Source organism: Falco cherrug, chromosome 12 (genome assembly GCF_023634085.1).
Source record: "Falco cherrug isolate bFalChe1 chromosome 12, bFalChe1.pri, whole genome shotgun sequence".
Taxonomy (NCBI): Eukaryota; Metazoa; Chordata; class Aves; order Falconiformes; family Falconidae; genus Falco; species Falco cherrug.
The window spans coordinates 1,480,715-1,493,823 of NC_073708.1; the positions used below are offsets into that span (position 1 = coordinate 1,480,715).

The following is a 13,109-nucleotide window of genomic DNA, read 5'->3' on the forward strand; positions in this document are numbered from 1 at the left end:
ACAAGGCATTAGAGAAAGGAAAGAATTCAATTACAGGTATGTATTCAGTGAAAGAAAGAGTGAACCTATACTCTGCTAACATATTCTAGATTAGTAACTTGCATACTGCTGTAAATCCATATAAAACCTGTATTTAATATTGTATGGACACTCTTATATCAAGTGTCTACTATTGAAGATAAAGAGTTTTGGAATCTCTATACAGATTTATTCTTTGGGGTTTTTTGTATTACGCATATAGCTATAGTATGTCAGACAGTGTTATTACATGTATTGCTTTCTAGTTTTCTTCAACATTAATATCAGGGTGAAATTTTTGCTTGTTGTAGTATATCCTGTAGCATATAGTCTTTAAAGTACATAGTAGTTCAACTTACTTAAGTGGGAGCTGAACTAAACCCAGTGAGAAACTACCCCCCAAAATTTATTGTGGTTTTCTTAATTTTAAATTTGTTAAAAAACTTGATTTGAACAGCTTTGGTTAGTAATATCAGTTTTTTCATTTGAATTTTCAAACTTTCTTATTTCTTTGCTTTCTAAAATGATATGATAGCTTTTATTTCAAGTACTTGTGTTTGAATTTTTCATTTTTCATTTCAATAATACTGAACCAAGTAACATTTTTAGCTATGATTAAATTACAGTTTGGAATATTATATCCAACATAATATCCTGTTTATTATTTTAAATTTCTCCATATGAAATAAAATTGACATTTTAACTCAAAATAAGGTGAATGTTTTCATTTTGGTTTGTCTTACTTTAAAATATTAAACCAAAATGCAAACACTTCACACAAATATTGATTTAATAAAAAAAAAATAATCTTTTCCTCTGACACTGTAAGATTGACTACAGTATTTATCTGGAGTAAAAAACAATTTTCAAAAACTGTATTTTCGTTGGAAAAAAGATATCCAGTTTGGTTTTGTTTTGTTGTCTTTGCCTGTGTTATATCATTCACAATATTACATACGATTCCCAGCAAGAAAACTAAGCCCTACCTCTGATAGAGTATACAGTTTTGTATCTGACACTGCGACATTAATTTCATCCTAGTGCTGGAACATGCATTCCCATCTTGTGTTTATTGATTGCTTACAAAGAGGAAAGGATTGTTTAGCCGAACCATTTAAAAAAAAAATATCTTTTTACTATCTTTATTTTAAAGAGATTAACAAGACAACCCAAATCACTTTTACTGGTATGGTAAAGACAGCAGAGAAGTTATGCTTATGTAATACAATTATTGTAAGTAATTATATTGTGCTTCAGTTTTCATACCAAGGCAGGTGCTCGAGACAGGAATATGTGACATACCACAGGGATTAATCATGATTTTGTCCACAATTTGTGGAAACAATGTGTGTGTTCGGGATTTTTCCCTCTGAAAATAGGAGTACGTTTTTTAATAACATGAGTGTTGCTGCAATTATGCACTAAATGATATTAAAAAAAATAACTTCAGGACATTTATGAAAGGCAGGAAATAAAAAAATTGAGGTTTGATCCCCAGGCAGTGACTTCTGCTATATCCTGCTGTGCCAAAATGGGAACCTTAATGTCTCGCTTATACACATTTTAAGGTGTCTTAATGCAACTGTAGAATTAAAGGTGGGATTTGCTCTTCACGAGCCCTCCAAGTCCAACCCACAGCAAGCTGGGTAGGACTGAAGAAATGGGGTCAGGTTTAACGTGGGGGAAACATATCAGTGGGCTCAAGGACTTCTGCAAAAGATCAGCTGTTCTCTCTGCAGTCATAAAACCTTGTATAGTGTTAGTATATAATGTTAGTCTTTGCTATAACTCTGCTACATGCCATATCACTTAATAATAAAACACCACGTTATACTTAGTCGTTCTTTGAATCATCACTCAAGGTAAGAGGCGTACAGAATGTATACAAATACGATCTCGAATGCCCAAAGAAATGGTTGCACCATTTGTAAATTATTTTTGCCTTAACGAGTTGTTCAGAAAAACAAAAACTCACTTTTTACTACTATTTTGTATTTAACAATGTACTTCATTTGTGTCTACACTCCCAAAGGCAACTATACAGATATTTTCCTGTAATATTTTTTGCTGAACCTCACGTACTCATATTTTTTAGGCCCCTTATTTTCATTCTTTAAAGAATCCATGGACAAGCGTTCAATTGAATTACCCTGTTTGCTTCCTAAGAAGGAAAAATCTCATATATTTGTCTGATGATGCTCAGAATTATTGATGGATAACATTGATTTACTAAGTTGTAGAAACCTTTGAATAAACAACTACTCCGTGATTTTCATAGTCTGATATACTTACTGGGCCTTTCTTGAAAGAGGATTCATGATGAAGATCAAGACAGCTGTATTTTATCTCAGTATAATATATTGGAGGTGTACGGGCTACTGGAGTAGAGATTCAGGATTAGTGATATCACTGCAGGATTGACACTAATTCAAATGGATGTGAGAGTGTCCTCAGCATATTCCCAATTGCTAATCCAAGCCATTATCTCATTATCCCAAAATATCCAATGTGATTTCACAGATGTGAGACTTAACTGCTAAAAACTCAGCAATGAACATGGTATGTGGTGCTAAGATAGTGACCATCTGTAAGATTTAAAGGAAAATTACCTTTATTGAAGGCAGTGGGTCTTCGCCACTCATTGCAGTAGGGCTTGCATGTCCCTACTGGTAAATCTGACAGTTCTCATTAGTATGTACTGCCTGCTGGCGTGTCCCGCTGTTGCCCACTGGCAGTGTGTATGCGGTGAAATGCTCTGGTGGAGCTGGGATGAAACATTTTAAGATCTGCTAGCAGATTGTTCTAAAATTAAGTGAAAGAATCCAACCAGATTCAAAGCAACGCATAGGAAATTGTTCAAAGAAATATAAAACAGCTTTTAAAACACTGATGTTTGTATTGCTTTGCTAAGCTGTTTGGTCAAGGCATCTTCTGCTGCATTAAAATACAAAAGTTTAAAGCCTGCTTAATACTCTTCCTGTTCACCCCACTCGACTGCTGGATCGTCATCCATGCGTAGAATAAGATAGGAGAGAAGCTGAAACAGATTCTGCCACAACAGTAAAGAGACAAAAAAGGAGAGGTCGCTTACATCTATCTCACAGCGGTCTCCAGCATAGTTCACGTCGCAGAGGCAGTGGTACTTGTTGAGCAGGTCCTGGCAGAGGCCCCCGTGCAGGCACGGGTTGGAGCTGCACTCGTCAACATCCTTCTCACACCTAAAGAAAGACTGCAAGCAGTGAGCATCTCAAACCACAAGCCAAATGCATACAACAGGTGCATTTTCAATTCAGAAGCTTTTGGAGGACGGAAGAGGAGGATGCTCTATTTGAAACCTGTGGTTTATTTCCACATGTGTTTATGATTTTATTAACTACCTGATTAGCCACACTCAAATCCTGCACTTCCTGTATTCTTTTCGAACACAAAAAGTTACGCTGGAAATTTCAACTCTGTAAAGCATTTCATGGTTAATGGTGCTTAGCAAGGTGAAATGAAAGTTTGTGTATGATTTCAGAGCTGGACCTCGCACAAGTCCTGCTGACAGCTTGCTTATTCATTTTCATTGTTCCCGGGAGCTGAAGGCACATTTTCCTTCTCAGGAGTCTGGATGCAAGTCAAACAAATGCATGTTTTTCCCAGCTGAGCGCTCCTGGGAATATTCACCTGCTTCCCCCCCACCCCCCCACCCCCAATTCAAAATGCCAATAGATCCCAGCATAATATCCTACTTGGACTCTCTGTGATGGGCCCCAACAATGGTGAAAATGGTGCAGCACAGGTCTTTAAGCTTAAATATGTATTGCTAAATGTTTTTGAGTTAATTCTGGTCATAAAGGAAATTGGAGTTCTCATAATTTCTCAAGACAACAAACTGCACGTTAATGAGGGATGTGTGAGATTGTCTGACAACTAGCAATGATCTGGTGATTTTCTGCTCTGACAATGTTCTCTTTCAATTCACTGCTCCATTATTTCAAATAGTGCTAACAGTTAATCCTAATCTTTCCAGATAAAAAAGCAGGTTTATTCTTGAAGAAGAATGTGAGAAACACCCGCTGAATTTTAAGGAATTGCTTTGTTCAGTCATATTCACAACCATGTAATGCATTTTTAGTGTTCCATTAGAGAAAAGAAGTTCTTTATATTACACATTTTATCTGATTTTCTTTTTTAATCTCTAAAGTGTTTCAACCATTCCCTTCAATAGTAAATTATATTCATATACTCCCAAAGCTAAATTAAAGTATTTGTGCATTGTATAAAAATCGTATAGCTATGAACTTACCTATGCAAATAAAACCCCCACAACACAACTCCCCAAATCTTTCAGGGAATTAGGCACCTGAACCCAACTGAGTCTCAGGACACTTAAAAGCCTAACTCCTTAGGTAATTTTGAAAATCCTGGCCTGAACTGAATGAAAACTTTGTTTTCAAGAGACAGCTATATCTCCTTTAATGAAGAATAACCTTTCACATTTTCCTTTCTGCCTGTTAAGTTTATTGGGCTCTTTTTTTGTGATCCCAAGATTGGCAGAGAAGGATACTATTTTCTGCATACTGTGCATCAGTGGCTTTCTGAGGGTTTGAAATACTGTCTTAAAGGAAAAAGCCTGCTTTATCAATCTAACACATAAATATACAAAGAGTTTTGGTTACTTATTAACTGATACATTTGCATTCGTTCTGAAAAAAAGAAGAGGTGACAGTTTCTCATTTGATGTACTAAGTTCTACAAGCATGGGAGTACTACTGGTTTATGGTTTGGCAGCCTGGAGGAAAAGAGGACAAATAGTCCATTTTAGACATTGGAGAAGAACGCCTTGCTGCGACAGTCAGTTAAAGTGCAGCACGCTTGGTACAAGGCTGCTGTTCAATATGAGAATCATGGGAATCATAAAATAGAGATTATTGCCAGCCAGTGGGATGGATGTGAGGAAGGCTCATTCCCAAAGCTGCAGTTAGCAAGTTGCCTGGCAGGGGAAGGAAGAAGGGAAATGTACTTTCTACCTACTTTGAAGTCCCAAGGAATATACATAGCAAAGAAGTGTCTAAAAATATGCTTTTACTTTTTAATAATTTTTTTTCTTCTTCTTTTTTTTTTTTTTTTAATATTGTGAGGTGGTACACACACCTTCTGGCTGAGTGAAACAGTACAAGCAGACTTGTCTGCCAACTACACTGTAGATTGAGCAGGTAGAAATTTTCATCTATCCTTTATAGTTTACTGTACTGTTTGCAAAAGATCAGTGGGTTAATAAGTTTTTGAAAGAAAACCTTTTGTTGAAAACTTCTTTGGATTTGCAGAGCCAGCATACCTTGATCCTGTTGAACTTTTGGATATCACACTCTGGTGTAATGCTAATTTCACTAAAAGCATATACAGTATTTCCATTGTCCTATCCAAAAAGGTGCCCTTACTTTTTCAGACTATATTATGACTGGGACAATGTCTTCCTACATTTCTACAGCACCTAAATGCCCTGAGGCTGTCAGGCCTCCCTGCTCCAGAGCTGTTTGTAGAATGTTATCATGGTAAGTGTGAATTGCGACAGTATGCTACCAGACACAAATTTCACTGGGAGGAAGGCCCCTCTGTTTCAGGCTGAACTATAACACGTAAGAAGTATCTCTTAACTTCTTTTTGAAATAAGAGTTTAGTTTTCATGTTTCAGCATTCAGTAAGAAAGTAACAAACTGCAATACCACCAGGTATTTCATCTCATACCATCCCTGTGAAAGAACAGATTGCATATTCTCAGCACATGCATGTGAAAATGAAACAGCTTTGTATATTCATGTCTGATTTTTATATATGAGCAGAATATGTGTGTTTATGTGTCCCCACCTATGGAAAGATAACATTTTAGCTTGTCATATACAAAATGGGCATGGAAGCCCAAAAGCAGGCAAATAGAAGCAAGCTTATAACGCTAAGAAATATCTTGCACTGGAGTTAATGGTGCTATATTGGATCGAATCCTGCTGCATTGATTTGTGATTTTTGTCTAAGTAAAGCTGCTATACTTTCAGATCATCAAAGTCAGTCAAACAAGGAACTGCTGAACCTAAACAACTGCTTTGTATGTATTTCTGCAGGAGGTCAAAACCCCTGTGGCCATTACCCTCTGGACCCTTCTGGAACAGCTTTTGGAAGAATTGCTCTGCAAAGATCTGCTGGGCGAAGCATCTCACCGTTCTCCAGCAAATCCTGGCAGGCACACACATGCCAGCTCGCCGCTGAGGTCAGTACAGTTGCCATAGTTGAAACATGTGAGGTTTCTCTCTTCGTTCCCACAAACTGTGTATGGTAATCTTCTGTATCTAGGTAAATAAGAAGGCAAGGGCAGTTACTTGCACATTCTTTGTTTCTAGAGGTCTCGTGCTCTCTCAGCTTTTCATTTGACTCTAGTCCACTGCTTTAGTGGAAAATATTTAGATCGTCCTTCCAATTTTGTTATTTGAATGCAGAATCTAGTACTGTTAGTATCCAAATAATATCCAGCAGTGCTCCTGCTGGCAAATACTACTCAATACCAATGGGAAAGGCATTACATTTTACCTGTAAATGAACACAATTTCAGGGCTGCACATACTTAGTGCCTCCTTGGAAAGGAAACCTCACATCTGTATGCACTGACATGCCTGTTGCCTGCGGTACTTGGGGTGCTTATAGTTGGTGGCAGGCAGCAACTGAAGTGGGGACCAACATTGTTACTGGCTGGGGTATCACCCAAAGGAAAGACAGCAGGAACTGAGGTTTTTCATGTTTTGCTTATTTTTTTAAATTTGTTGAATTTGGCCTTTCCCAAGTATTTACTGGCAAGTGAATGATTCACTTCTTAGCAAGCAAAAAAAAAAAAAAAAGAAAAAAGAAAGAAAGGGACAACACTCTACCTACATTACTGATGTGGCTCTATGTGATACTGGGACAACTTAGTAGAAGAGTTCAGAGAGACCTAGCATAGAAGAAAGACCATATCAGGCCAATATAAGGCATCTTCAAATCTCAGGATGTCCTCACCACTAAAAAAAAAAAAAACTCAACAAAAATTGGCGTTTGTGTAATTATAGCCTAAAAGACTGTGGTTGGGTAGGATGAAGACAATTGCCTATCTACATCCTTCAGGCTGCAGCAGACTGGGTTTTCTGGAGTCCTCTGGAGGATAAAGAGGCTTTTGCCTTCTCTGAGAGCAATGGGACATGCTGAGAAGGGAGAAGTTTATGGTGTGCAGAGAAGGGCAATTAAAGGAGAGACAGGCCAGGGAAGAGCCTGTAGCTTTTACAGAGGAGTGTCTGAGAAGAATAGAATAGAGGCATACGAAGAGTCTCAGAAGTGATGGAAAGAGTGGGCTGTGTGGTGTTTACAGCCACCAGAACTGCTGGGCTGAGAGAGAAAGCCTGGAGGAAAAGACCCTCCTAGAAAAGGTACTGTCAGTGGAGAGAAAAATGTCTTTGCAAGCCCTTCCATTGTTATTTCTCTTAACCACCAACTCTGAATTTCTCTACTTATAGTTCTAGAGCTCTATTACTCTAATAATGTATAGGTTTGGAGATTCAAAACTCTTAAAGTCCTTTTTTCCTGACAAAGATGTAACGCATGTCTCTGAGCTCTGGCAGACTTGTAATACTGTTACCAGAGAGCTGCAGGAGCCAGGCTGGAGTAGAGCTGGGCAGTGGGGCTGTGCCTTGTTCCCTGCCGCCTTGCCTCACCAGTCGCTGCCTGAGCTGCCTGCTCTCCACTGCCTGGGTCCACATCTAATTGATCTGTACAGTTTTCTATACTGCAGACTCTTTATAATAATTCTGCAGCCATGGTTGAAATATAGATGGATGCATAACATCTGTGTTTAAAATGGAGACATTAGTGATGTAATAACTCAGAAGAAACCTGACAAGATTATATGGATCTGTCTTGTTTATAGTACCTGCAAAATTTTCCAGTGAAGTTAGCAGCACACAGGCAAGAATATCCATTAATCCCGTCAACGCAAGTGGCCCCATTTGCACACTGGTGGCCACGGCAGTTGTCTATGTCCTCTTCACAGTTTACCCCTCTGTAACCAGGTTCACAACTGCACTCATAAGAGGTGATGCCATCAGTGCAGTTTCCATGAATGCAAGGGTTTGAAGAGCATTCATCGATGTTGACTTCGCAATGAGTGCCAGTCCATCCTTTGGGACATATGCAATGGTAGGAAGTATAGAAGTCTTCACATAGCCCCTCATGCATGCAGGGATCTGAGCTGCAGAAATCTGCCTGCAAACATCCAGTAAGAGCAGGGTTTGCAGATATTTTGAGAAATTGCTCCTCTTGAGGTTTTTTAGTAGGGATGTCAGCGTTTTCGAAGTACGAGAGATAAATGCCACTGATTTCTATGGTGCTCATACATCCTCGCAGGCCATCCAAACTGTCAAAAGCCCTGTCAGCCACATAGATGTCTGTCTCTTCTCTTAAAAAGTTGAGGCTTCCTGTGGCAGTTGTGCTAGTTGCAGTGTCTTTCTTGTTGTCTATATCAATGTGCCACCTAGAGAACTGGGACAGGGGCTCTACCATAGAGACCATCACTTGGTGCCATTTCCCATCACTCACAGGCAGTGAACTAGCAAGGGTCAGCTTATAAAAGCTGTTGCCACTTTGCAATTGAAAGAGTAATTTGGAGTTGTGAATACTGATAGTAACAAACTCTGGCTCCTTCTCCGCGTACAGCAGTATCACGTCAGTGTCCCTAGTTCGAAAGCCAAATATGATATTGGTGAGGTCTCTGCTGATTTTTCCGTTGCTTCTGTAAAATATCGCACTGCTTCGGCCATTAAACACTGCATTAGCAAGACCTGTGCAAAGATAATAATTGAGAAACCAGGCCAACTTTAAACCAATACACATGGAACAATGTCTCTCCAGTTCCCCCTGCTCCCTGTCATGTAAGTCCTCTTGGGTTTGCTTAAAAACAGTCAAATTCCACCAGTGTTTCCGTTATCCTTGCCTGCCCCTTACGGGTATAGAAATTACAGGGTAGCGCCAGCACCAGATATCTGTACATCAAAAGTGTGCAGCTTTTCACCAGCTCAAGTTATCGTTCTAAAGATACAAGTGTACATTAGAGTTATCTCTCTTTTTCCGCTTTAGACAAAGAGAAGGAGGTGATCATGACTGTATACATCTCAAACCTGAGGCTGAGAGGGTATTTCAAAGAAGATACGTATTTGTCATTTTATGTTTGTCGCCTAAGTACGGGCGGATAGTTATTCTGATGACAGATCTGGACGGGCTGAACCTTTGTTCTCAATTACTCTTTTCTTAGGTAAAGCACTGAAGAGCTTTTAGAAAGCATTTGCTTGGATCCCCATTTACTATCATTGATGCAAAAAGGGTGGATTTAATTGAAGTCAGTTGGCCAAAAGCCCCTTCAGAATTACTGTAAGAAGAGGCGTGCCTGTCACATTTAAAGCCAGACTCTCCTGCTGGGTATGCACTGCCACAGCCCTACCGACGGCTCCAAGCTGGTGCTGGTGGGACTGGGAGGACAGCAGAATACTCAGTTTGCACTGCTGTGAGTGAAAATTGATGGGCAATGTTGTGGCAGTTTTATGGACATCTTCACAAAGGTATTTGACATCTTTCATTAGCATGGGTTCTACTAAAATGCACTAACTCGCTGGGCTGTAAATTTGCACGTTTGGAGACAGACAAGGGTTATAGACAGGGAGGAGGGACAGGAAGGAATGGCTTCTCTCTATATTTCAGACAAATTTAGCTTTGGAAGATCCTAGCAATGAGATAAGGTGGGCTCCTGAACTACCTCTGGGCTCAGTATATCTTAATGAAAAGACCCCCTGGGAATCCCAGCATGAAATTATTGACTGTATATCCTGATACTAAGGCAGCGGGTTTGTAACTACACTGCCTGGCTCATCAAATGTGGTACCTTACTCATAGGAAAACTTGTCTTAGAGGAAACCATACTAAAAATAAAACTCAGAGCTTTTCAAAATTATTTCTCATTTTTTAAGTCTCACAAAGCTGACTTTTCGAAGCTCATAAAGCTAAAATACTGTAGAACTTCATGTCCTGAGCACAGCAAGCCATCTCAATGTGCTTTTATTCTCAGTTGTGACACCGGGCATACAATTTTGCTGTTATTTAATATTCTCCACATCACCTTTTTGCATTGGCTTTTTCTCTTTTTTTTTGGGTTTTTTTTTTTTGTTTGTTTGTTTGTTTTTTTGGTTTTTTGTTTTTTATTTTGTTTTTTTGAAGTGCATATTTTCCTAAAGGGCTGGCTAATTGTAGCTATCCAGGTGGAACTATAGACACAGCCCCTGGAAAAAAGCTCTTTTTCTGCCTTAGCTTAAAATGGTATCCAGAGCATAAGATACCAGGCTGGCAGAGAGCTCACTGGCCAAGAAAATTCCTTTTTTTCATTACTCTGTGTTGAACGGCAAGTAGTCTATGCTGTAGCTAAGAAAACAACCAGTTAAAAATACAGGTCTGCAGTGTAGGATTTTTTGCATATGTGTTAGGAAAACTCCCCACTATTGCCACATAGAACAGAACAGAAATCTAAAGGTAATCTAACAGTGTAAATGACCTTGAGTTTAGCAAAAGGAAACAGTTCAGATACTTTTCACTCCCCTCTGTGTGTTTATGTTGTACCATAATATGCAACAGTAAAGTTTATGAAAGAATATATTTTGATGTTATCATTAAAGATGTCTATTAGAGAAGGTGCAATTATTTTAATTTCAGTTATAAATTTTTACAAGTACTGCAATGCTGATTCTAACAGTCTCAACGAAAATAGCATCATATCGGTCTGTCAGCAAATTGTCTAAGATAGAAATTTTTTGTTGACCAACCTTCTCATTCCTAAGGGTCAGCCATTCTAATAGCTTCCATCAGACTGTGTGTGTATTTATCTTCCTTCACAGCATTCTTAGGGCTTTCTTTGATAGCAAAAAGAAAAAATATTGCTTCAAAATCCTTCCTTTCATTTTAAATTCCACTCCAGGGTGGGAAGGAGAAGGAAAGTGGAGAAGGAAAGAGATATGCAGAGTAGCTAATGTTCTTAAGACAGCTAATGGTCATCCATTTGCAGATAGGCTGCTCAGTGTGCAGGTGCTTCGTATGGAGATACTAGTTAAATAACTGTACTGCTGGTATTAAGGTGACTTTTTTCAAAGATATTTAACATTTAAGAAAATCAAATGATGCAAGGTACGTCATGTAGCTTGTCTTTTCAGGAGGATGGAGAACATCCTAAGGTTAATCCAAGACTGGATATCCTCTTATCTCTTTGCGGTGGAAGTAGGAGGGATGCACTCATACTCTGGCAATGTACTTATCTATTGTACAACCTCGACAAGTTGTGCTGAATAAGTCAAAAGAAAAGGTCCTGTAAACATCGGTGTCTGTGTCAGGGGGTCTGGCTGAAAATTTCTGGGTTTCATAGGGCAGGCTCTTCCCATTAATGTTAATTACAATTGACATTATTATTATTTTAATACAGAAGTAACAACTGAATGAACTTTAAAGGCAGTGAATATTGAGTTTTAAGGAAATGCTGATGAAAATTTCAATTGTTTCTAATCTCCAAAGATGATAGGAATAACTGAAATGTACCTACATTCAAATCCTTGGTGCACCAGCTGGCATTGCGCTTCATGAGGACAGGGCCCAAGCTCACACCACTTAACTTTCTCACATGCCTTCCCTGCTGTGTTAGGGGGACACGTACAAGTGAAGTCATCCCAGATAGAATAGCACACACCACTGTTGTGGCAAGGGTTGGACTGTGGGGGAAGAGAGGAGACAGCCTAAGTATGAATAAAAGCTGGTGAACTCCCAGCTGTAAGGGTGGGTGACTGGCAAAAATAATTCTGTTTATTTTACATGGAAAGTGATAAAGACCAGTACTATGACAGTACAGCATGTTCAATAATTGGTGAAAAACAGTACTTCAACCCTGAAGTATTTTAATTCTCCCCAATGCAAATACAACTTGCTGCTGGTATTTATCATATGTAGCATAACTCAACAAAATCTGCTCTTTCTAGCGTTTTTACATATTTTCCCAAGGTGTCATTATCATCAAATAATGCATGGGAACATATGAAACATTAAAAGAAATTCCCCATTATAAACAAGTGACAATGCTTACCTTGCAGAGGTTGTCACCAGTGCAGCCTTGGGTGACATTGATCAGAGTTCGGTTGATAAGAGAATTCAGTGGATTGGTGATGGGGAAGAATTCCAGTGGCTGATTATTCACTCTTACATCTTGGATGCAGCCTTTGAAATACCTGCCGTTTCTATCAGTTTCTGTGTTACCTGGTAGACCCCCTATGAAAAGAATATCCTTCCTTTGGATGGTTAGTACTGGAGTAGAAATAAAGCCTAGGTATTGAGAGGACTGGAACAATTCCATCTTATTTGGTTCTATTTTTAGTGTTATTAAGTAAACATTTCCATCATTCATGGAGTGTTTCCCTAACAACTTAATGGAATTTAGAGCTAACATTGTGAGTTTCCCACCTTCCAAGTAGACTTTTACATAGAGGTAAGTACTGTTTCTCAAAGCCAGTAACAAACCAGAAGATTTGCGTGTTCGGACAAACATGGATATGTTCAAATTTTCATTCTGAGTGGCATCAACAGGAAAAGCAGCATAGCCTGAGGAGTCCTCAGATCCAAACCGGGCTGGAACATACTCTTGAGGTTAGAGAAATGGGAAAAGATTTAAAAAAAAAAAAAAAAAAAAAAGAGAGAGAGAAGAGGGAGAGAAATAACATAGTTAGGACTTTATGACAAGGAGCCAATGCAATGATTAAATAGCTACTTCTGGTATTATTTACGTATGGTATTAAGCTGTGCTGGTATTTATGGATGAATGAAGACTTGATCCAGCTGTAAACAGCTTCTATTTCAAAAGTCCCGTTGGCTTCCATGGCTGTAGCATTAAGCACCAGTACAGGACCAGATGTTGTATTATTGGGCATATTTTTCCCCTTTATCATGCTCTGTGTAATGGTGTTTTCAAATGGTTAAACAAGCACAGATTTCTATAGTTTCCTGGATTGATCCTCAGA

At 38.8% G+C, this 13,109-nt stretch overlaps 1 protein-coding gene across 2 annotated transcripts in view; it reads right to left on the bottom strand.

The window, feature by feature from the left end:
• CRB1 (crumbs cell polarity complex component 1) overlaps window positions 1-13,109 on the bottom strand; it is a 112,305-nt gene that overhangs the window by 24,668 nt on the left and 74,528 nt on the right. For both annotated transcript variants that reach the window (XM_027806582.2, XM_027806581.2), the window contains exons 7-11: window positions 12,182-12,732; window positions 11,648-11,813; window positions 7,949-8,855; window positions 6,216-6,344; window positions 3,110-3,236 (exon numbers count right to left, since the gene is read on the bottom strand). In XM_027806582.2, the coding sequence (XP_027662383.1) occupies window positions 3,110-3,236; window positions 6,216-6,344; window positions 7,949-8,855; window positions 11,648-11,813; window positions 12,182-12,732 (1,880 nt within the window). The remainder of the gene's footprint in view (window positions 1-3,109; window positions 3,237-6,215; window positions 6,345-7,948; window positions 8,856-11,647; window positions 11,814-12,181; window positions 12,733-13,109) is intronic.